The sequence below is a fragment of the Salarias fasciatus genome, chromosome 19, assembly GCF_902148845.1.
Source record: "Salarias fasciatus chromosome 19, fSalaFa1.1, whole genome shotgun sequence".
Taxonomy (NCBI): domain Eukaryota; kingdom Metazoa; phylum Chordata; class Actinopteri; order Blenniiformes; family Blenniidae; genus Salarias; species Salarias fasciatus.
Window position 1 is genome coordinate 10,430,522 of NC_043763.1, and position 23,702 is coordinate 10,454,223.

The 23,702-nt window shown below is 41.8% G+C and overlaps 1 protein-coding gene across 2 annotated transcripts; it reads left to right on the forward strand.

Annotated features, from left to right (window-relative positions):
• Window positions 1-643: 643 nt before the first annotated feature.
• On the forward strand, window positions 644-22,246 carry rps6ka5 (ribosomal protein S6 kinase, polypeptide 5). Of its 2 annotated transcripts, XM_030116673.1 has the most exons (17): window positions 644-925; window positions 5,052-5,123; window positions 5,305-5,523; window positions 5,652-5,767; window positions 5,856-5,957; window positions 6,388-6,471; window positions 6,612-6,715; window positions 6,798-6,948; window positions 7,166-7,327; window positions 8,630-8,755; window positions 9,978-10,111; window positions 11,402-11,495; window positions 12,477-12,647; window positions 12,974-13,165; window positions 15,322-15,481; window positions 16,074-16,237; window positions 16,949-22,246. In XM_030116673.1, the coding sequence occupies exons 1-17, from the start codon at window positions 856-858 to the stop codon at window positions 17,252-17,254; spliced, it is 2,427 nt and encodes an 808-aa protein (XP_029972533.1). In that variant the 5' UTR covers window positions 644-855; the 3' UTR covers window positions 17,255-22,246. The 2 variants fall into 2 exon arrangements, with proteins under 2 accessions (XP_029972533.1, XP_029972534.1); XM_030116674.1 differs by lacking the exons at window positions 16,074-16,237; window positions 16,949-22,246 and having other exon boundaries at window positions 15,202-15,335.
• The last annotated feature ends 1,456 nt before the right edge of the window (window positions 22,247-23,702 follow it).

Sequence of the window (23,702 nt, forward strand, 5' to 3'; positions counted from 1 at the left end):
TTGGTGACTGTAAAATTGCCCTTAAGTGGGGACTGAGAGTTTGTTAGTCTGTCTCTCTCTGTTTGCCCTGTGATTCAGTGGCGACCTGTCCAGGTTGTATCCTGCCCTCGCCCTCTGCAAGATTGTCTCCTATGCCCTGTGACCCTGAACAGGATAGAAAATTGATGGATGGATGCCTTGTCTCCCTCTTGAGTATTGAGTAATATTATGGGATGTGTCTTAAATATTCCCGAATGAGCATTTAAAACATGCTTCTGATACTGACTTTTATAATATTCCCTGACAGGAAAATGCGAAGACAATCATTACAGGCTGCTTGTGATTCCTAAAAACTACACTGTAACGTGTAGCTTTTTTTCTACATATATTATGTGTGATAGCTGCAGAACCACTGCACTAACGTGAAGTTTTGTAATATTTCCAAAATATCTCATTATGTGCTTCAGAGTTTAAGTCCTGACCTTTGACATAAGTCTGCTCGAGGGACAATTGAAGGCACCACCAGCCTTTCGAGGGAGGCGGGCTCACGTGTCGCTGCCCTGAAAGCGACCAATCAGAGAGCAGATCCTCACATAGCAACTCCAATCAGAGCGGAGGGACTGCCTGGTTGCGAAGGTAGTGGTCTTGGTGGTGTGCTGGAAGAAGCAAGTGTTTCCTATGGGCTTGCTGGCTGTCAGGCTTAGTAACAACACTCTGTCTTGTATTTGTGTTCGGTTTGACGCCGAACTACCCGGCGTGTCGTCGTTTTCTTATACATGTTAATCTGTGCATGTCGCTACTGCAAATAGGCTTGGGAGGTGAACCCAACCTTGTCTTGAAAAGCATCTTTCAACATAATAGGGGCACGAAATTACGATGCCATCCCCGATGGAGGGATCTTCCAGAGAAGGTGACCTGTTTACTGTGAAACATGAGCTGAAAAATGGTAAGTTAGCTGTCAGCGTGTGTAACTTTTTCTTTTGTGGTATTTATCTTCTGGGGACACGTGTAAATGAAGGGGGGAGATATGTTAGCTGACTAGCTTAATCGAGCAACTGTCACTGTTTGTAGTAGGCGCTAACATTAAGGTTGACGTTGCTCAAGTTTAAAAATGGCAGAGGGAGACTAACATTACCCGGCTGTCATTAATAGTTATAACGTTACGTCGCTCGTCTTGTTACCGTGAGCTAACCCGCTAGCGTTACTTATTAACCGCATTCAACCCAGGTAATAACATTAGCGTAAGCTAGTTGTATTCGGGTAACTAGGTTAGATCGGACCACACGCGGAGATTTCGCCAAGTTTCTGCCTTTGCGGACGCCGCCAATGTGGATGGCATTAATCGCTACGTTTCCCCGTTATTATGCGCGCGTTTGTTAGCGGTCACAGCTAACTTATCCTTAGTCAACGATGAGCAGCTGCAACGATGCCAAGTCAGACGCGCTAACGTTAGCCTGCTTTCTGCATTTTACACAGAGGTTCACATCCACTGTGAAATGAGGCAACGCTGGTTTGTGTAACAGAGGAAGTCTGTCAAATACACTCGTCTCCGAGCTTGACCCTGTTACCTTCACATATTCTCCAATCAGCCTCTGTTACATAGTCATCCACGGTAAAATAATATAAACTTTTATTGCACATCACAACCATACTGCTCATAGTAGCAAAGATAAGATAGGATGATCATCACGCAATGTAATGGACCAGAAGACAAAAGCCAGGTGGAGACTGGCTGAAGTTAGGAAGAAAAACACAAATACTGAAGAAAAATGCAATAAAAAATTGCTTAATCATTATGCTTACAGATGTGCCCATGAAAGTAAATGTCAAGAGTTTAAATGCACATCATCACATGATCACATCTAACAATATATGTAGTGAGTTAATTAGCATACATTTGATTGCACACTTCCAAGCTGCTTCACGTTCATGTATTTTTTTTGTAAATAGAAATTTCTTTGCTATTTTTGCACTACTTTTGTTTACTTATTTAGTTTCCCCTTTCTTGCACTGTTTTCTTTTACACGCTGTTTAACTGCTGGCATTCTCTGTGGACTGCTGAGAAAGAATTTCACTGTACAGGGAAAACATGTTTTTTATGTGCACATAAACTTTGAAACTTGAAGCCTAATTTAGAGGACAGCACAGATGTATTTCACAGGCCAAGCTCTTCAAAAGTTTTGAATCCCTCAAAGCAAATTACAGTCCCTTTTAGAGTCAGACCACACATGGGGACACATGCAGCCCATTGGCTGTCCCTGACAGCCCCCAGGGATCAATAGAAACCTATGAATCAAATAAAAAAATAATGTACTTGTTGCATGCAATACAGCTGCTTTGCTTTAATCTTCTTGGTGGGAGCTTTAATTTTCCTGAGCTCTGGTATTTCATGTTTGTTTTGCCTCCTCTTATTTGTACTATTTGCAAGCAGAGCTAACAGATGTTCACACATCAGTTAGAAGGCTTATAGGAAATAAGACCTATTCCCTCGGTCTTAAATATTTTTTAATGATATCACTGATAAAGTTGCCTGCTTGGCTTTGTGGAAGGTTGTATTCTTGTATTTCACTTTGCATAACCAATATCAAAACAGTTAGAGTGTTTATCTTCTCAAAACCTTGCAGCATGCTCTTTTTATTTGGGAATATATCTGTATTGAGGAGAACTGTGTTCAAACCAGGCACCGACCATTCAGAATATTCCAGTTTCTCATTGGACTTCCTCTGTAAAATAATTGCCCAACCATTTTTAGACTGTATGTATGTTTATGACATTTCTGTTATATTATTGGCTCAAGTCAGGTGAGTTTGAACAGGACCCTCAGATAAATTATAAATGAAATTTAAAGCAGAGTAAAGGAGAGTAATGCAGGACTGGGATAGTGTGGAAAATGTTGTCAAAAACTAGAGCACTTTATTGAAAGATTTTTTAAAGTGAAGTAATGTTGACACAGTCCAATGCATGAGAATCAACAGGAAATGCTGATTGAACTCCGAAATGTTTATGACTGAGATTTCATTGATAGTGCTGCGTAGAGAGTTTCAGAGCAGTGGGCTGCTGAATGGAAACTGCACTCTGCTTTAGTTGCAACTGGCTTATAATGACACAGTGCTGCTGTTCAGGCTGCAACATGACTGTGCTAAACCCTGATTTACTGCCCAGCCCTAACTATGCAGTCTGTCTACTTGTCACTGGCACTCAGGTTTTTTTTTTGTGTGTGAAATACTTCACACAGCATTTAAACAGCCATTTAAACCTATTGCTATTTTGTCCCTCAAAGCATTAACCCAGTGGAGATGGACATAGAGTGATCATCTTTGTTAAATGAGTTATAATCTTATGACATCCTGCACAAAAAATATGCCTAGTAATGGACAGTGTGAGTTTAAAATGCATCTGTTTGACGACAGTTTGAGCACTCCTGCTATCTCATAAATGCACAATGTAGAAAACATTTTTTAAACATCTCCCTTCTGTAAATGGAAAAAGCTTCCTCTTGTCCCACAGTACGGCATCATCTGGTTAGACACCCCTGTCAGTCTATTAATAAACACCTAACTCAAAGTTGGCCTTGACAGGAGGGTGAGCCTGGCAGGAGTGTTACATAACTCCAATCTCTGACCTCAAAATTGAAGGACGGCATTCGCTGTTTTGAAATGAGAAGGTATGGACTCAAATTGCCAAATTGTTGAAGCATTTTGTTCTCGTGCGTTATTAGGAGAAAAATAAATCAACCGCTTTAATTGCTCAGTAGCCTATTTCCAGAGTGCGAGACAGAAGGAATGTGTTCACTACAATGGATGCGTGCATGTCTGAAAGCGTGCCATGCTCAGTCAGCTGGACTGGCAGGCCATCATCTAGAAAGACACGGAGAGTCATCAGCAGAGTGTGCTGAATTCATTGAGGATATTGTAAAGAAGATAATAACCTTTTTTTCTGTTAATATTGCTCGGAGATTATCCTGTACTGTCGCATTTTATTAGAGAGTGGTTTATGCCAAGCCCGGACTTGTTTCTCACTGTTTACATTAGGAAATGTACATAAATTGCATGTGCTGTTTTTGCCCATGGCGTTCATATTTGATAGAGATAATCTTACAGCTTGCAATCTGCCTACGTTGTTGAACCTCAGATGTGGATCTAGTCTTTTTTAAACTTTGAGCATAAGAATACGATGCCATTGGAAAACAGTTTGCCCAAAACAACACAGGCAATAGTTTATTTATTTTGGAGCACAATAAAAAAATTAAAAGCAGCCAGCTTTTAGCAAATCTTCCTTCTGGTTACTTCAGGATGCAAAACCTTTAGTTACAATAATTACAGAATAAAAGGCAGTCTGAGATGATTACAGGTTGTGACTGTCAACAGTATTGAACCTCAGAGATATTCCTGAATTTATGTGAGATTTTTTTTTTTACCACTAACAGTCAACAGACTGCTCTACTGTGCATCTTCTCCCCTTTACTTGTTTTCGTCTGCTCTTTCACCTTTTGCCATTACAACACAGTGTTTAACCTACAGTGGCTGCTTAGAGGATATGGAGAATTGCAAGTGAGTTGTCTAAATCGGGACAAATCAGAGTAAATGGGAGAGTGTCATTTTCAGACACAGAGAGTTTAATTTTGTTCCGTTTCATCCTTTTCTGGGTCACGGGACACTAGAGCCCATCCCAGGTGATTATGGGTAAATCCACCACAGCACAAACACAGAGAGACGCACAGTCCAGCACACTCAAATTCCTGTCTTCAGGTAATTCAGAGTGACTATTTTTTTGTGGGGGAGCACAGACAAGCAGACCTCTTGCTAAAAACCCCTAACCAGAGCTGAGAGCAGTAACCGCTCCGCTGCCCTTGAGGTTGACAATGTAGCAAATACAAACATAAGATTTAAATTGTTGCAGGAATCCTTAATTGTTTTGTTAGATAAAATACATCGACTGTGCCTTTTTGTAGATACACACTTTGTCATGGCTTTTTCCGTTGACGTGATCTCTAATGCTATAAATGCAATTGTTAGATTAATCTTTTAAAATAACATAAGCTGATGGATAATTTTTTTCTCCTGTGCTTTCAGCCAATCTGACGGGCCATGTGGAGAGGGTGGGCATTGAAAACTTTGAGCTTTTAAAAGTGCTGGGCACAGGAGGTGAGTGAACGACAAGTATCCGTTTGTGTGACACAGATTATGACACGGGACGGATGGCTGGCGTGCCTGTCTGGCATGCACTTTTGGGAATGATAAGCACGCCGTGCCCGGCATTTCTTTTCAAGCCTCTACAGTCTGCGCTGAACTTTGCCCTCTGCCTCTGTTTATTTTAACCGCCCAGCGTACGGCAAGGTGTTCCTGGTGAGGAAAGTGAGTGGCCACGATGCGGGGAAGCTCTACGCCATGAAGGTTTTGAAGAAGGCCACCATTGTGCAGAAAGCAAAGACAGCTGAACACACGCGGACGGAGCGGCAAGTTCTGGAGCACATCCGCCAGTCCCCGTTCCTCGTCACACTTCACTATGCCTTCCAGACGGATACCAAGCTGCACCTCATTCTTGGTTAGGATATTTGAAATTAAATTCTGTTTCTTGCTCTGCAGATTTTTACTTTGGTAAATTACAGGAGAGTGACTGCTTGAAAATCAAGCCCTTTACATGATCTCCTTACACGCTATCGTCCGTTATAGATTACGTGAATGGTGGAGAGCTCTTCACACACTTGGTGCAAAGGGTGCGGTTTAAGGAGCAAGAAGTAGCCTTGTACAGTGGAGAGATTGTGTTGGCACTAGAACATCTGCACAAGGTATTCTTCAGACTCAGCTCAGTCTCCAAGCCCGTCTCTTCCGTATGATTACTCGCTGCTTAACCTGTAGTTTATGTTCTTGTTGCAGCTTGGGATCGTCTACCGAGACCTGAAACTTGAAAATATCTTACTGGATTCCAGTGGTCATATAGTTCTCACAGACTTTGGCCTCAGTAAAGAATTTGATCAGGTACTGTTTGTTTTGGACCTTCAATGCTAAACCTTTACAAGATTTTATTGATTCATTTTTTTTTTTGCTGTTCGACTGTTTATATGAGCAAGCATGATCCACTTTGATTGTGCTGAACCTGGGAGAAATTTCTGTATTTCACAGGGAAGTTTGTGATTCGTTGACAGGGGATGCCATGTATGTCCAGATGGCCATCATGATTTTAAACATGACGTCAGCTTAAATATGTTATTTTTTGTTTTCCCATCATTATTAACTAAATAATTCTCTGCTGTGACGCAGTGCATAAAATGATTATTTACTGAGCACTTGCAGGTGTTTTACAATAAGGATGCACATCGGCATGCTAAAAGAAGAATTTCCTTTATTTTGAGTCATACGTTTCCTCTTGAGTGTTTAATTGTTGCAATTTTGTGTCATTATAAAACAGGTTGAGAGAGCGTTCTCTGTCTGTGGAACCATTGAATACATGGCTCCAGAAATAGTAGAAGGAGGAGAGTCTGGACATGACAAGGTAAGGCAAAGTTTCATTGTGTAACTTGTGTGATCTAATCGTGCAGTCGAAGCTGCCCTCCCTGCTCAGTGTGTGCACTCTGCAGTGGGATTTTTCTATCAGCCTCTGAAGTCACGGGTGGGTGCCTTTATGCGTTGCAGGCAGTGGACTGGTGGAGCCTCGGTGTGTTGATGTACGAGCTTTTGACCGGTGGCTCTCCCTTCACCGTTGATGGAGATGAGAACTCACACACAGACATCGCAAAGTATACATTCTCTCTGGTCTGCAGATATTTTCCTGTCATATTCACTGCGAACCACTGATCATATCTGCGTTTGATCTCACAGACGGATTTCCAAAAAGGATCCTCCTTTCCCCAAAGACATGGGACCACTGGCCAAAGACCTAATCCAGCGACTCCTCATTAAAGATCCAAAGAAGAGGTTAGGCTCAGGTCCTAATGGAGCCGAGAATGTGAAGAAACACCCGTTTTACCAGGTGAATCCCACTGTTTGGCTTGACTATATAGCAATATTGAGAAGTGATTAACAGCACATGCAGTATTCACATTAATAGAAGGAATGGATGCATATGTATGGATTTATTTTAAAATTTTTGTCATGTTGATAAGGATAATTTTTAAATTTCTAAATCTTCCAGTAAGTGCATGTCATTTCAGTGACTTAATGCGTTTCGTGGATTTCTTTTCCTGCAGAAAATAAATTGGGAGGACTTGGCAGCAAAGAAGGTGCCGGCACCATTCAAGCCAGTGATTCGGGACGAGCTGGACGTCAGCAACTTTGCAGACGAGTTCACAGAGATGGACCCCACCTACTCCCCTGCAGCCCTGCCTCAGAACTGTGACCGTATCTTCCAGGTGAGAGACAGGGAAGGGACTACAGACAGCCAGACGGTGTTTTGTTGTGACACGAAGGTTTTTGTTGTTTGCAGACAGAAACACTCCTGTGTGGTTTTTTTTCACAGGTCATTGCACAGAATGGCATTTAGATCAGTATCTGTTTCGTGCTCATGTTTGTCCGGGCTTTGGTTACAGGCAGTGTGAAATGTTGACACGGATGAAAAATCGCATTATACATTACCCACTTTTTGTCAGTGACTATATTTGACATACTCCACAGCAATTGAAGTAATCAAGTGAAGTTTTGAATGTCCTCAAAAGGTTGCTGTAAGTCAACATGAGTCTGTCTGTGTGCATTGGTATTCAAATTGACTAAAGGGTCTTTTATTGAAGTAATTGCTGCCATATGCAGCTCTTATTGAAGTAACAGATGTGAATGACTATTTTTGATGTAGCTTTGAACCATAATATGGCCCACAACTCCATGCCAGCTGATGGCTGTCTGATGTATTGCATGAAATTTCAACTCTGATTGCCTTCTGGATCCTTGAGCTCAGTAGATCAATAGATCCATTAACGGGCTTCTCTCATGGAATAAAAGGTTACACTCTGAGAGCATCACCACGTCTGTCTCGGTTACGCCTTCAGTCTTTGATTGCCAACTTCATCTTGGCTTTTTTCGCTCTCAGCTGCCATTCACATAGTCTGAAATTTTGTGGTCTTTATAATTTGCAAGCCTAGCAATCTCTGAGATAACGACAGCAATCCCAGTTTTTAACCGTGCACTTGCTCCCCCGCAGTGCCTCACAAAACAAAATTAAAATTGCATTAAGAGCGCCAAGATGTAATTTCACAGCAGAGCAATCAAATATTCAAGCCCGGCAATTTGGGGCATCTCATTCATTCAACATCCATCCTTCCGTCCATCCATTGCTGTCACTACATACCACACAGCTGTGTGTGTGTCTGTGAAAAAGAGGGAGATTGTGATTGATGCCAGCTCAAAGCTCTGGGCTTCCCACAGCTGGAATTATGCAGGCAGAGCTCCGCAGTGACAGGCCTAACAATGGGAACAGCTGGACAGCCACTGTTAATCACAAATGAACAGAATTGGCCTCATTGTGAGGCGGACGGGCTTGCGTGACATTGTCGCGTCTGAAGAAAACGAAAACAGCTCTCCTAATAATTCTCCTTTTTGCGGAGACTCTAAATGCAGAAAAGCGAGTTTCCGTTTCTTCGGTCCACACCGTCCCCCCCCCCCTCGTACTTTCTGTTTTAGCTACATGTAAACATGGAGACCTTGTCTGTTTCTGTGAACAGGGGTATTCTTTCATGGCCCCCTCCATCCTGTTTAAGAGGAATGTGGTGATGGACGACCCTGTCCAGCTGTGTGGGGGCTCTGAGAGGCCAGGCTCTGCCGCGGTGGCCCGCAGCGCCATGATGAAGGTAAGATGAATGGACTTGGATCCCCCAGCACAAACACACTTAAGCTAATGGCTGCTGTCACAGAGATTTTCTTTCCCTTCTTCTCTATTTTGCCACAACATTTTTTTTTTTCCCCTGCTGCGGTTGTTTTATTGCACTCAGATTCAGTTTTCAGGCACGGCTTTGTTTATTCAGTGACATTTGTTCATGAGTGCGCTTGTGCTTCAGCGCTTTTTAGGAGAGAGGCAGAAGCTTTTTGTTCTCTTACTTGGTTTCAGGTTTTTTTCGTTACGTGTACCTGAATACTCTCTGTTCTCGTTTGTGATTTTAAATATAGCAACACTACAATTTATACATATTTTTATATTTTAATATATCTGTTATTTTTCAGTAAATCGGTGCTGTAATCAGTCATTACTGGTAGTTATCAGTCTGTTGATAGTGAGACTGTGGTGAAGAAGGTTTGTTTTACTAAAAATATCTAAAATTCTTTCTTTAGTTTTTTAAACACATTCTTAAAGTTATGCGCAAAATTCATTTTGAAATGAGATCTTTGTGAACCTTTATAGCCACCGGCTGGGTGTTCATTGTTGCATAAATACAGTCCTTTTTATCCTGCGACCATCAGCATTTTGAAACAGACCTGAACTTGTAGATTTTCAGTCCCTGGTTCGCATGTTCCACTTTTCTCATTTTGTCTTCAGCATTACACAACAAGGGAAGTGCACTGGCTTCCTCCTCTGACTTTTTGAACTGACTGCAGCAGATAGCTGTGAGATTATGGCGGAAAGCGTTTAATGTCATAAGACCGGTGAAACATAGTAGGATGTGATTACTGATAAAAAGTGAAGGGCTTGAGGGTTATTTGGGGTCAGTGGTAGTCGAAATAGGACGCATGCTTGTCATCAAATCCAGTTTCTGAATTTAAGGACAAATAGAGAAAGTGAACTGTAATTGTGACTTTGTATAGAGAATAACAAGGATGAGGAATGCAAGGAAAAAAAATATCTAGATCAAAAACACGAGCAGTGTTTACTGTGGCCACAGAGGTGATGTCATTTTTTTGTATAAACAGCTGGATAATTTGGCCTGCAAAATATATCAGGAATGCAGGAAGTGACGCAGATTTCATATCGAACATCTGCTCCATTTAAGAAAAATATGTTCTCCATTTTATGCAGGTAGCGCAGAGCGTCTTTGAAGCATAGGTAAAGTTTTCACACGTGCCTTGTTTCTTTTGCAGGACTCTCCTTTCTATATCAGCTATGAGATGGACCTGAAGGACAGTGCTCTGGGGGAGGGAAGCTTCTCCATCTGTAGACGGTGCACACACAAGAAGACGGGCCAGAAATATGCAGTCAAGATTGTCAGCAAGAGGTACAAGCTAACAGGATTTTATTTTTTTTTTTTCTAATTCAAATGGCTAAATCTGGTAGACTCTCTGCTTTGCCACCCTTAAAGAAACTGGACCTAAATGAGCCAACTGAACAAAACCTGAGGAAAAAAAGGTAATCAGAAATGCTCTGTTAAAATTAAAAAGATCATTAGAGACCTTATTCTATGTATTTCTCCCTTTGCAATTGCAAGATATGGGACAAATGAACACACCTCTATCTAGTGGGGTTTTTTTTTTTTTTTTTTTTTTTTGCTGGTGATTGTTACCCTGCTCACTTCCTGAGACTACACCGTTCAACTGACAGCGTAGCAACAAATGCTGTGATTCTAATATCAGTGATCTGCAGTCAAGCACGTTCATACTGACGGATATCAGATTCAGGGAGGTCATTTACACAGAATCACTGTGTTTTTTTAGTCCACTTCTGAAATCCTCAGCTTTACAGAGGAAATCTACACTGTTGATGTTCATGATGTGTGTGGTATTGTTTTGAGTCGTTATTTCCTGTTCTGTCCTCGGCAACAAAATTAATCTGATTTCTGTGTAGGAAGTTCTCTCATACATGGTTTTATACCTTAACAACCGGAACAAGCTTTTTTTGAATATTTGTACGGAACCGAAAACTTACTTAACCCTCAAACTGAAGAGTGCACAGTTTCTAAATGTTTATTTATAGTTTGGCTTTTTATGCTGTAATTGTAGTGTTTGTTGTATTTGTGAAATTCAGTAACTCTATGTAGTTATATAAATATGAAATATTCTTTCATTTATGTTTTTTTTTTCTTAAGGTAAGAGTCTCTTTGAAAGATAATTTATAGCACAATGAATCAAATAAATAAAACAGGTAGTGTCCGTGTCCATTTGTGAAGCCCTAACAGAGAGGCTGAAGAGCTGTGTGAGGCTCCAGAGTTGTGGGATGTGACCCCCTTTGCCTTGTGTGAGAAATGCCACCCACGCACAATCAAATTGAATTGTCAAAATGATATAGGGTGTGTTCTGATATTGCACAAAAAGTAATAAGTCGCTGCTTGCTCGGTGCTCTTTCCGGGAATGCCCTGTCCTCCTTTCTGAAGCCGGTTATTGCTTCTGGAAAATCTTTGTATGTTCTTCAGACATTTAATCCAAAGGCACTTTTATATACTTCGGTAAATTCAAACCAAAAAGGCCTCCTCAGATATCTGGCCCAGAGTTCATCATATAAAAAGTCAATTTTCCATTTTTCCTGTTTGTGTATTTATTTTGTGTTTTGTGTCTGCTTGTGTTTGCTGTAGAATGGAGGCACAGACTCAGCGGGAAATCGCGGCCCTGAAGCTGTGCGACGGCCACCCTAATATTGTCAAGTTACATGAAATTTACCACGATCAGGTGAGGTGAATTAAGGAGGGTGTTTCTTTCTTTTTATTTATTTATTTTTTCTCCAACATGAATTCTGTTTTCCGCCGCTGTCCATAATGCCTGTGAGGACTGCAGCCTTATTAAGTCCTGGAACTGGAACAAGGCAAATTAATGGGGATGCTGGTAGCCCTGCGGCCGTCTCCGTCTCCGTCTCCTCACATATTGCACCTTGAACATTTGTGTGCGCTCGATATTTCACAGCAGATTTATTTCTAAACTGCAGCTGTGCAAACAGCCCATTTTCTACTCCTGAATAGAAACACCGCGGATTCACTTATGTTGCTAATCGAGCCGCACACTTAACCCAAAGTGAGTGTGCATAATCCAAATGCAGTTTACCCCGGTTATTGGAAAGGCGTGTCCGCTTTTCTGACTGTGCGCAGGTTCATTAGCCCCGGTCCTTCATGCCCAGGAGCACCACTTTAGTCCTGATGAGCTCAGTGGGGTTATTACTGTACCTCGCGGTCCTGTGACCCAGATCAAAGCAGCGCTGCCACGCCTCGCCTTTTGTTCCCCACATTTAGCCCTAATGAGAAACTCTGCCCCGCTGCCCGGACGTATTATACTCTTCCCAATTTGTTTGGAACCGTTTACTTTTCGCTCAATGTCATTACGGTTTGATCTCAGCGTCATGAGATCAAGGATTGGATTTTAGTTTTTCTTTCAATCTCTCCCAAAAATATTTTTCTTCATGGAAAAATTTCTGGCCAGCCAGTCCACACATCAGCACTGGCCTGTTTTCAACTCGCGCTTCAAGTTGTGAAAGCAAGATTGATGATAGATTACAAAACACAATGCAAGATTGTCAATATTTGTCAATTGCAAAACGTTTCAGAGTGTTTTTATCTTCTGCACTCCTTCAAAAGCACGCCAAGAATAAATGTTGGGAATGGGCGCGACAGGCGGGGGAGAAATGTAACTGTGTTCTGTGTCTTTGTGTGTTTGCCGCAGCTCCACACGTACCTGGTTCTTGAGCTGCTCGGCGGAGGGGAGTTGCTGGAGAGAATCCGCAGGAAGCAGCATTTCAGTGAGACGGAGGCCAGCCGCATCATGCGCAAACTGGTGTCTGCTGTCAGTCACATGCACGACGTGGGCGTGGTGCACAGGGACCTTAAACCGGAGGTACTGGACACGCACTCAGCTGGGCTGCTGTTAGAGAATCTCCACTGTCCGAGCCCAGTCTTTCTGGTGTATGTAGACTGACTGGGCCGTTCGCTTCTAAAGCAGAATTACTGTGTTTTACTGAACTTTCTACGATCCGTCGCGTTGTCATCGTAACTGCAATTTTCTCCAAAAGAAGAGTAAAATTGTTTGACATGGGTCAGAAGTACCTGGTCAGTCTTGATGTACAATTTACTTGGCTCTTGAGTATACCCGTTTTGTTGAGAAAGAAAGAAAAGAAGAGAAAAAAAAAAAGATTGCTGTCTGTGTCTCGAATTGCTTTGTAGAACCTGCTCTTCACTGACGAGAGTGAGAACTCCGAGATAAAAATCATAGACTTTGGCTTTGCTCGCCTCAAACCACCAGACAATCAGCTCCTGAAGACTCCCTGCTTCACCCTGCAGTACGCCGCACCAGAGATACTCAAATATGATGGCTACGATGAGTCCTGTGACCTGTGGAGTCTTGGTGTCATTCTGGTGAGTGGATGAACCGAGTTCAGCTTCAAACAAAATACCGCCAATTATACCAGTGTTCGGGTGAAGAAATCTTACTACATCATGTGATACTTGCTGTGTTTGCAGTGGATTTTGGTCTGTGTGAAATTGAGCTCGAGCTGTCCTGAAGGAGATGTGGATTCTGGGTAATGAGCAATTGAGCGTCAGGAAAGATTTTCTGTTGCTTTTAATAATTTCATCTGATTAATACATTTTGGAGCCTCACGGCGGGGCGGTGGTTAGCACTGTCATCTTTTCTTGAGGTCTCTGTTTATCTCCCACACTCCAAAAGAGACATGCATTTAGTCCGCTTGGAGACTCTAAATTGGCCTTGGTGTGAATGTGTGTGTGTGTGTGTCTCCGAGTTTACCCTGTGATTAACTGAGGTTCAGTCCAGGGTGTAACCTGTCTTCACTGTGATCAGCTTCAACCTGCAATGTAGAAGATAGATGCTTTGTGTTGGTTCAATAAGACCCGACAGTGAGAAGATGTGTAGAGTTTGAATGTTCTTCCTGGGTATAGCGTGTATAGAAGTGAGTTGATGGTTCACTGAGCTTCATTATATTTTACTCCAGAATTTGAATTTGGACTCGTACTGATTTATTTATAGCATCTTATTCACAGATATAGTTAGTTGATTTGCTTAAAAACACCAGAACTTGTGAAATTCAAATGTTAAATTGTTGATTTGTTGCCAATATCAGTTTTTTTTCATCCCAAACAAAATATTAATTAAAAAGTACAATATATTTACAGGTTGTAGTTTTTTTTTAAAGTAGTTTTATCTTTAACCTTGCCTTGTCGTGTCTAAAATATGTACAGAAAAATATTGCTTCAGCCTGATGGTAGTGATACTCTCAGTCGCAAATAGCAGTAAACACATCATTGATTAGCTCTATTCACCAGCATCTGTCTTTGTGCTGCAGTCTTAGCAAGTGTAGGCTGACTTTAGACTGTGACTTTCCACAATGCCTCAGGAAAGTGACCTGATTATATAAATTCATAATTTATACAAACCTTTTCAAAATCCACAGCTCCATACTCCACTTTAATTCAGTTTTTTTTTCACCCCAAAATGAAGTGGTTCTAAAACCAAATTAATGTTTAATCAGAAGCTCCATACACTGTTGATTTGTTTGTGCTATCCAGTTTATGGATTTTCTGCAGGCCGTTCTGATTAAGCAATCAGCCGTCACTTTGACTGATTTGGTCTCTAGTTTTAGGCTTTCCGTACGTGTGAATGCATGCACCCATGTATATGTGGAAGAGGGCATGCGCTTGATGCGATATTCATCTCCCTTCATTCAGAACTACAACCTCGAGCATCCCGTGTTGAGCTGACACAGTTTCAATCCTCGCCGCTAAATGAGGACCGACCATGCTGGTGGAAGCTGCGCTCATGAGAGACGCCGCTCCCCAGCAGAGGAAACGTGCTCCTCATTCAACCTTTCCCCGCGTGGAGGAGAAAATATTAAGAGGAGAGGTAGTGGAGCTGTTGGAGAGGGCACACAGCGGAGCAGTTAGTTGATAAGAGATTTCTGCACACGGCCAGTCATCCGCACGGAGCCCGGGCTGCGTGTGCAAGTGCCGCTTCGCACCGTCGCCCCCTTGGGGGATGTGGTAGTAGTGTGCCTCGTGGAGCTTTGACGAAATGGCTACTGACAAGCTGTGTGCACAACGGCCTTGAAGCCAAGTGAGCTGAGACAGAGAGAGAGAGAGAGAGCGAGAGAGCGAGAGAGAGAGATGTGAGCACGGCAGACCCTCCGCTGGCAAAAGGCCTGCTCCCCTCCACTGTCATTTTAATGAGAAATCTGAGGGCAGGCGTAAGCAGGTCAAGGTGAGCGTATCCTGTTCATTCAGCCGAGCCGCACGCTGCTCCTCTCTTTAGCGCTGGTTCAACCGCAACAGAACAATGAAAAACACGAGGCGGTCACGTTTGGTCAAGAGCGCTTTTAAAGCATGTTGTTATTCTAACAATGGATGTGTTCAAACATTAATGGCTGGTTGCTTCGTTGCAGGCACCGTGGGAGAAACCAAAAGACGCGTGCAATATTTTCCGGACCACACTTGAAAAGAAAGGTTAGATCAGACTCATTATTTCTGCTTTTCTGTGTTCACACGGCTCCCTGTCCTCGCAGTACACCATGCTGTCTGGCCAGGTCCCTTTCCAGTGCCAGGAGAAGAGCGTGACCCACACCAGTGCTGAGGAGATAATGAAGAAAATCAAACAGGGAGACTTCTCTTTCGAAGGAGAAGCCTGGAGAAATGTGTCCCAGCAGGCGAAGGACCTGATACAAGGTGAGGACAGCCGTGGTGGCTCATTTGTATATAAAGTGACTTTTATTGCATGTAGAATTTAGAACACATCACAAAGCATTTAAAGATTTGTGCACTAAAGCTCTGATGAGTAAATTGAGACCGTTCAGATAAGATAAGTTACTGTGTTGCTCCTGCAGAGATTTGGGCTCCACCCAGCTGCACCTAATAGATTAGGAGCAAACAGCAGCGAACATAGATTTACAACTCCTTTGGAATTACATGCAACCTCATATTTAATAATATGAACACAGAGAGGTGAGAGTGGTTCAGCATACATTTAATTCTGGTTAATATTTCCAGGTTTAAAAACTTTTATTGAACTGTTTCTGCCTTCTGGACGATCAGGAGACCGCGTGCTGTTCCACTTTCTAGTTGGAGAGCTCCCACTTTGTTTATTTTGGGGACTGAACCATTAACCCACAAAGCAGCTCAGAGAGGCTGAGCTACCTCAGGATCAAATCACTTCCTCTTTGCAGCTCTCTTACTCGCAGCTCTTCTTCTTTTTTTTTTTTTTTTTCCTCCCTCACATATTAATAGTGCAAGAATAATTATCTGCATGTTATTCCTGCAGAGCTGCTGACGGTGGACCCGAACAAGAGGATTAAAATGTCCGGCCTGCGTTACAACGCCTGGCTCCAGGACGACAGCCAGCTGTCCTCCAACCCACTCATGACCCCGGACATTCTGGGCTCCTCCACTGCCTCCGTCCACACTTACGTCAAAGCTACCTTTAATGTAAGAAAAAGCAACAGAAGCACAAGTGTTGTTGTGCGCGGACATGAGAACAAACCAACTGCTGATTAAATTTGGGCTGTTTTGAACAACTGCTGTTCACACCATCAGCCTGCTGCTACATTCCTCCAGAGCTGAAAGATAATTAGTTGCTGACACAAAGAGAGAGGCAAATTTATTATTATTTGAATCGTCGCCTCTTAAATGTTCAAAATAGAATGGAAATGTTCACAGATACAGTGTGAACCTTCTGTTTATTGTGTTTATAGTGATTTGCCTATTTGCCATCGATTTGGTTTGTATTAATTTGTTGGACAAAAATAGAAAAGAAGTACGACACTCAGTAGTTATTTCTGTGATTTACTGACTGAACAGTGAATTAATTTTTAAATAGTTATTTGCCATCAGTGTAAAATTAAAATATAAGATGTGTAATGTTTAATTTATTTGCATGAACTTGTGTAATTATTTCAACACTTTTTTTAAGTAGTGGAGCTCAAATAATTAAAAGATGAATTGGCTATTGGATTTTGTGAATAGGTTAGTTTACCAAGAAGTCTATTTCTCTTCTGGTTTTCCTTTTTTTGTCCCTCTGACACTGATGGCTACTGGCAGTCTGATGTGACGTGTTAGACTGAGACGTGATCAAAGCGTAATTTTAAATATGATCTCTTCACAGAAATCTTACGGCTCATTTTTTTGTTTGCCTCCCAGGCATTTAACAAGTGCAAGCGGGAAGGTTTCCGCCTGCAGACGGTGGACAAAGCGCCGCTCGCGAAGAGGAGGAAGATGAAAAAGACAAGTACCAGCACAGAGACCCGCAGCAGCTCCAGCGAGAGCACCCATTCTTCGTCCTCCTCCTCCCAGTCTCAGGAGAAGACTTTCACGGAGGGCGACGCCAACCCGCAGCCCTCCAACAACACTCCTCTCACCACCCCCGTCAACACGCCGGTGGCACTGGGAACGGACTCCGGCCACCAGCCGCCTCCTCCAGCCTTCCACTTCTCAGAAGGACAGTGAAACGAAAGGAGAAATCCGGATTTAGACGGACCGGCGGGCCGAAGGGTGGCTCGGACCGGCGCAGAGACCGCTCTCTTCCCTCCCTCTGTCCCTGGCAGCTCTCTGCCTCTGGCTCGATTGCATGGATGTCTCCAGAAACCAAGCATGCAGCAGGAGCAGCAGCCGTCACCTCAAAATATCAACCAGTTAATCTGTCATCACTAGCAATAGCCAATCCCTTCTCTCTCTCTCTCTCTCTCTCTCTCCCTCTCTCTCTCTCTATGACTTTCACACACATACTGTATCAATCAGGGACCTGGACCAGGAAGAAGTTGTCACCGGTGACATAAATGAAAAAAGGGCTGCGCTACTACTGCCCCCCCCCCCGGTCCAGACACACAGCGGAGGGACCCTTTAGTGTCATCATGAAACCACCGTCTGTCCGCTCCTCTTACCTGTCCTTGTCCTTGTCTCCAGAGGTTTTTAAAGGGAAAGTCATAGTGTTTACACCTCGAATGCTTTGTATTTTTAGTCTTGGGGGAGGGGTGGTGGGGGGTGTTCAGCGTAACATAACGTGGGTCCACTTCTCTGTTGTGGGAAGTCTCTGCAAGATGGGACTGGTTATTTATATGTGAAACTTTACAGACTGAAATGTATTTATGATAAGCTATATTGTTAACTTATTTATGGTTCAGAGGGATCTGAAAAGAAATAACAGATACAGCAAGTCTTTAAACAAAAAAAAAACAAAAGGGAAATATTTTGTTTATGTGTGTGTGTTTGTGCGTCAGCTCTAATGACTGTTTCGGTGTAGTCGCCAGTCGTTCATACCTTTTGTAGTTATGTTACAAGTCGATGCCTCTCGAGGGGCACGGAGACATGGTCATCCATTTTTAGAATATCGTCAGCACAAAGAGATTATTACCATTAGCTGTTAATGGTGACTCAGATTCATGTGACCCGAGTCCTTTGATGGATTTTAAGATGATTTCTGGAGGCTGGTGTGTAAACATCTTTTTTATTTGTTGTTGTTTCAGAAACAAATGTGGATGTATGTGTTCAGCCAAATCTGTTGTGTTGTTGTTATTTAGGGATTACTTGCCGCCGGAGGGGATGTGACCCTTCAAGAGCGGCTATATTTAGGCTTCTTTTTGCCTCTATTGCGGGCAGAATGACTACTACAAGACTCAGCACTGCTGCTGTTCCACATGGCCTGATCTCGACTCAGTATTTAGCCCAGCAGTGGATTTGCCTTGTGCCATATGAGACTTTAATTGTCTCATTAACACCCTGACCAATTGGATTGAGTAGAAAGCCCCAAATGGAAAATTGTGATGAGCTTAGTGTGAGGTGGATGCGCGTGGAGAGAGCTCGAGTTTTCTCTGATCCAAGATGCCAAAGGGCCAGCTGAAGTGACCTAAATATTTGAATATGGAAGGTTTATGTGCCAAAAAAAAAGCACCTGAACCGATAGTATAGCACAAAAAAACTGCTTTTGTCACTTTCCCCGAGTCTTAAAATTACTGCAAGATAAATATACCCTCGATGAAAGTTTCTAAGGAAAAACCTCATGCAGCCTCTCTTTTCTCCGTGACGCCGTCTCAGACCTACTTCCACATCACCGCATGACTGAAATGATGGTCTTCGACCTGTGTGACACTTTGAGGCAGATATCTGGTTAATAATATGAAATTCCCAGCGCGTAAGGTGAACTGAAACATCAGCCACTTTTCTTCTTGGTCTTTTTTGGGCTTTCATTTGTATTTTATTTGGCAGATTTTTGTTTACACGAACATTTAAATATCTCCTGAAATTTTGCAAATGAAAGTCAATCTACCAAAACTCCCTTTATATAATAACCTAAACATTGTATTATCCCAGTTTTGTTTATTTACTTTTTTATAGTATAAATTTGCCTGTTTTTTATGGTGTTGATACAGCATTTGGTGAACGGTGTGTAACGTTGTGTGACGCTGCCTACAAACAGTTCATCCTGTTAATTCAGGATGCATTTTCTTATTTGACCTGCCATGTGCATTTAAACTCACTCCCTCATTCTCTTCCATTTAAATGCACTCTTGTTTCAGAACCAAAGCATTAACTTCAAGGTAGCTGCTTTAAGCTGCATGGGATTTATTTTCCTTTCATGCAAATATGCAAAGAAATGCTTCATATGTCACACTTTGTTTTGTCCAGTCAGTAAAATATTTTGTTTTTCCAGCTCAGATTTTTCTGTTTGTTTGTTTTTTTGTAATAGTCTATGCTGTGTAGGTGTGTGTGTGTGTGTGTGTGTGTGAGTGTTTTTTTTTTTTCTCCTGTAAAGAATCTGTGTATCAGTGTAAGGCACATTATCACGCTTAAAACTATGCATCTGTTTTTTTGTTGTTGTGTTGACGCCGTCTCATCGAACGCATTTAGGTTAAAAAGAGCATCATACGTACGCTGTATTCCCGCTCCCATAGAAAACAGCAAAGTAAGATCCATCGCCCATATGAAAGAGCTGGAATCCTTGAAGCTAAACACTACAAAGCTCTTGTCTAACTTAGTTCGCATGAGTTCCCCGTTGCTGCCTCATTAAGCCTCTTTTCTTTTGTTTGGGTGTATTAATAGCTCAAGTGGAGGAAGAGGAAGAGTGTCCTATATTGAGCTCCCCTCTGGGAGCCAGGCTCTATTAGTTGATGCGCTGCAGCGCTGTTTGTTCCAAAGAAAATACCGTTCTCCACTCACTGCCTCTGTGGGACCCGGCTCACTTTCTTTGTAGGGAAAATAACCACGCATCACAGGAGAGGGTTGGTTTTGTACCAGCGCCTCTCGGGGATGATTCTCAAACTAGGTTTTCCCCTCTTTGATGAGCAGCGTGTTCGCGGAGCCGCTGAGGAACAGAGAGTGAAAGGGAGGGAGGCTGGATTTGATTTGAGGTCCTGTTGTCTTTGATGCTTTTTTGTTTTTTGTTTTTTTTTTTTTAGGAATTTTAATCAAAGTTCTTTTTCTGCCTACAGTGCTTCCTCTTTCTCAAGCAAAACATCACACCTAATGAGCTGAACCTTTGTATAGTTTACAGACAATAATTAGGGTTTTTTTTTTTTTTTTTTTTTCTGAGGTGCTTGTTGCCCAAAGAAATCAGACGGAGGTATGTGTGTCATGATTAGGAGACAGACACTGGCACCGAGTGGCTTCCTGTACTGAACTTACGGCTTTTTTTTTTTTCTTTTCCCCTCCTATATTTCTTGAATCCTGCTTTAAGAGCAGAATCCACCTGGAGCTGTCCATGGTGCTGAAGTGTCCCTGCTTTCTGTTGCTGATAGTAAACAGTAATAAAATGAAATGGCACGATCCTCTAAAGGGGCGCCATGTGGAATTTAAGTCATGTCTCAGTTGTTTGGTTAGGCAGCGGTGTTGATTCTTTTCTTCACCTGGATTTAAGAGTTTTGTCTATTCAGCTTTAAATTTCTGGTTGGTAGGTGTAGTCATCCCGAATGATTTCAATATATAAACAGCATCTACCTTATCATGTAGACGATATCACTGTGCAGTAGCAAAAGCTTCAGACATTTTTTTTTGTTTTTCAATGTTCCTCCAGCTGCTTTTGTGAGTGACTCAATGCACCATCTTGTAGTGAAAACATGTTTTACCAGACTGAACAGGCTGAGGGAAGTGGGGGAAACATGCTGATTTTGGATAGATATGCCAGCAGCACATGACAAAACTGTCCTTGAGGTGACTGGTTTGGATATATTATTAGACATAATACAAAACCTTTGCAGGCCAGAGCTCAGCTATGTGGAATATGAATAAGCAAGTTTGATAGGCGACTTTTTGATATGTGTTATATTGCAGATTGTCTAATAATAATTTAGAAAAAGCATCAAGATGTAAGTGAACTTCTTGGAGATTTTTGGTCACCATAATTGCGATGACCCTAAACCTTCTGTGAGGAGTTTGCACGTTATTCCTGTGTGTGAATTTTCCAGCTTTGTCCCGCTGTTCTAAAGTTTTAAATTTGTTTCTCTAATTTTCCCAGAGGTGTGATATTAATTGTGTGGTTGTCTTCCTCTTTGTGTTGGCACTGTGATCTGACGTCACCCACAGCTTGGATCGGCTGTAATGCGGAGTTGAATAAAGTGATATAAAAGATAGATGCCAATAAATTGAGGAGTCAAACAGCTGGCACAGTGAAAGTCCTGAAAACCTCCCGTACCCTGTCTCGTCAGGTCGTCTGAAATTGATGCTCGGTGCGTCATCAGGTTCACTTTTCCATGTGAATTTCGCATATTAAGCAACAAAAGGGGAGTTTTCATGCATGTGCAGACGGAGAGGGATGTGAGGCATCAGTCTCGTCACTGTCACTGCTGTCTTCATGCACGTGCAGCCGCTTGATTCCTGTCAGTATTCTCTCTGTCATGTTGTTAATGAAGCGTGTCAAAAAGTACTGTAGCAGTAATCCCTTTGAGATTGGTCATTACTAAACTGTTTGAAAAACAGTCGAGCTTTAAAAAGGGCAAAACTTTTGCACTTGTGTGTTGTTTTAATTATGCAGGTGAGTTTTGGTTTTCTCGTAGAGTGTCTTCTTCGTGCAGGTTCAGATGTTGAACTCTTCTCTCGTGTCGCCGTCCAAACATCTCTGAGTGATGATATGACATAAACCTCGACAGCAGTACTTTTCCTTCCCGCAAGGAAACACAAAACAACATGAGCGTATCTGCTTCTTAGGGCACTGTGAAAAATCATCGTTCAGGTCTTCAGGCACAACATCGATACCGACAGAAAAAAAGAAAGAAAAAGCAACAACAGCAACCATGAACTGCTTCAATAAATGCTTTACCTGCTGGCTGAGAACATCTGTACATTAAATAGCCCGATACCCAGTCATGATGAGTCTTTTAATAGATCTTCGGCTTCGTTGTACTTTCGAGTGTATTTCCATCATTACTGACGTTATTTTGTGATACCAAGGTTTGTTTGTTTGTGTGTGTGTGAGTTGTCAGAATTACAATAAACATAAGTTTTCCTGTTCACTGATTGATTTTGACTAATAAATTAGATGCAAACCTTTTGGTATTGACAGAACTCTTCTGATTTGAGATAAAGACTTCCACCCTACACGACCCTTAGTTTGAAAAACCATGCAATGTGAACAGCACCACAGCCTCTAGGTGGCAGTGTTTACTAATCTGTCGCTGGTAGAGCAGCTCACTTTGTTGCATGAACTCTGCAGGACGAGATACTCTTCACAAATTGGCAACATACCTGGTCAGTTAGTTTTACGTATTAAAATTGGAATTGTCTGTATTATCCAAAATGAGATGTAACCACTGAAAATGGTCAATTTGTTTGAAAAGAAGTTTGAGTCGTTGTATAATAGTTATTATTGATGAATGTGGTTATTTGGAAATGAAAATGATAGTAGTAATAATGTTAAAGTTAATATGAATGGAGGAACTTTTGTTTTGTTCAGTTTGGCTTCAAGTAAAAAGAATTTAGCGCATACCTAAATGTCACACAACTTTAGGTGTGAAGTTGTCAGTATTTATTGCAGCCATCATTATCAATCATCTGTATGATAATACAATTTTCTTCTTTTGATTGAAGATTTTTACTGTTGAAACATAGCAACACAGCAAAAATTTACACTCGACAAACTCGATCAGAAAGGCAAGTTGTGTCCTTTTTTTTTTTTTTTGCTTAAAATTTAGATAATTTGAATAAGTCCTTGGAATTTGTTGAGCTTTAATTTAATTTCTCTCATGAATCTAAACAAACACTGCTAGAGATGTCTGCCACTGTTGTGTGCTGCCATGTGCCGACAGGAGAGGATGCTCTGTTCTTCGCATTCTGCAGGACTGTGTCCAGTTCAACTACTATTATGACACACAGGAAGAAGTCAGCATCAAGGATAAATATCCTGCTTCATGTTGAATGGGTCCATTAATCCAAACTTTGGTAAGTCATTCTGATGTTACTGAACACCTGTTGTTTTGTTTTAGATTTTTTTTTTCTGAGGTTTCTAGGAGAGCAAATCCAAAATATGTATGTCCTCAACTTCATGAATGCCTTTTTCTGGAGGGATTTTTCAGTAAATTGACCTGATGACATCTTAATGCATGTTACCAGGCAGTTTGTCTGTTTGTACTGTAAGATGTCTCCATCAGGACACAGACTGATACAGCACTGCTGCAGTGTTTAAGAGAGAAAATATATAACTATATATCTTTTTTTTTTTTTTTTTTTTTTTACTCATGGCTTTCAATCCACTTACTGTGGTTTCACCCCACTTGCCGCCATAAGCAACAATACAGACAGTGCACTCACAGAGCACTTTTCTTCTGGCTAATTTTCCAATATGGATATTCAGCGGAGGGGAACTTATTACATGGCCTGTCCTCTGTGTTTTGTGAGCATGCATGATATCCATCTTCTTTGAAATCTTTCTGCACTAACATGCCATCCATCATCAATAATGTGTTGTGTA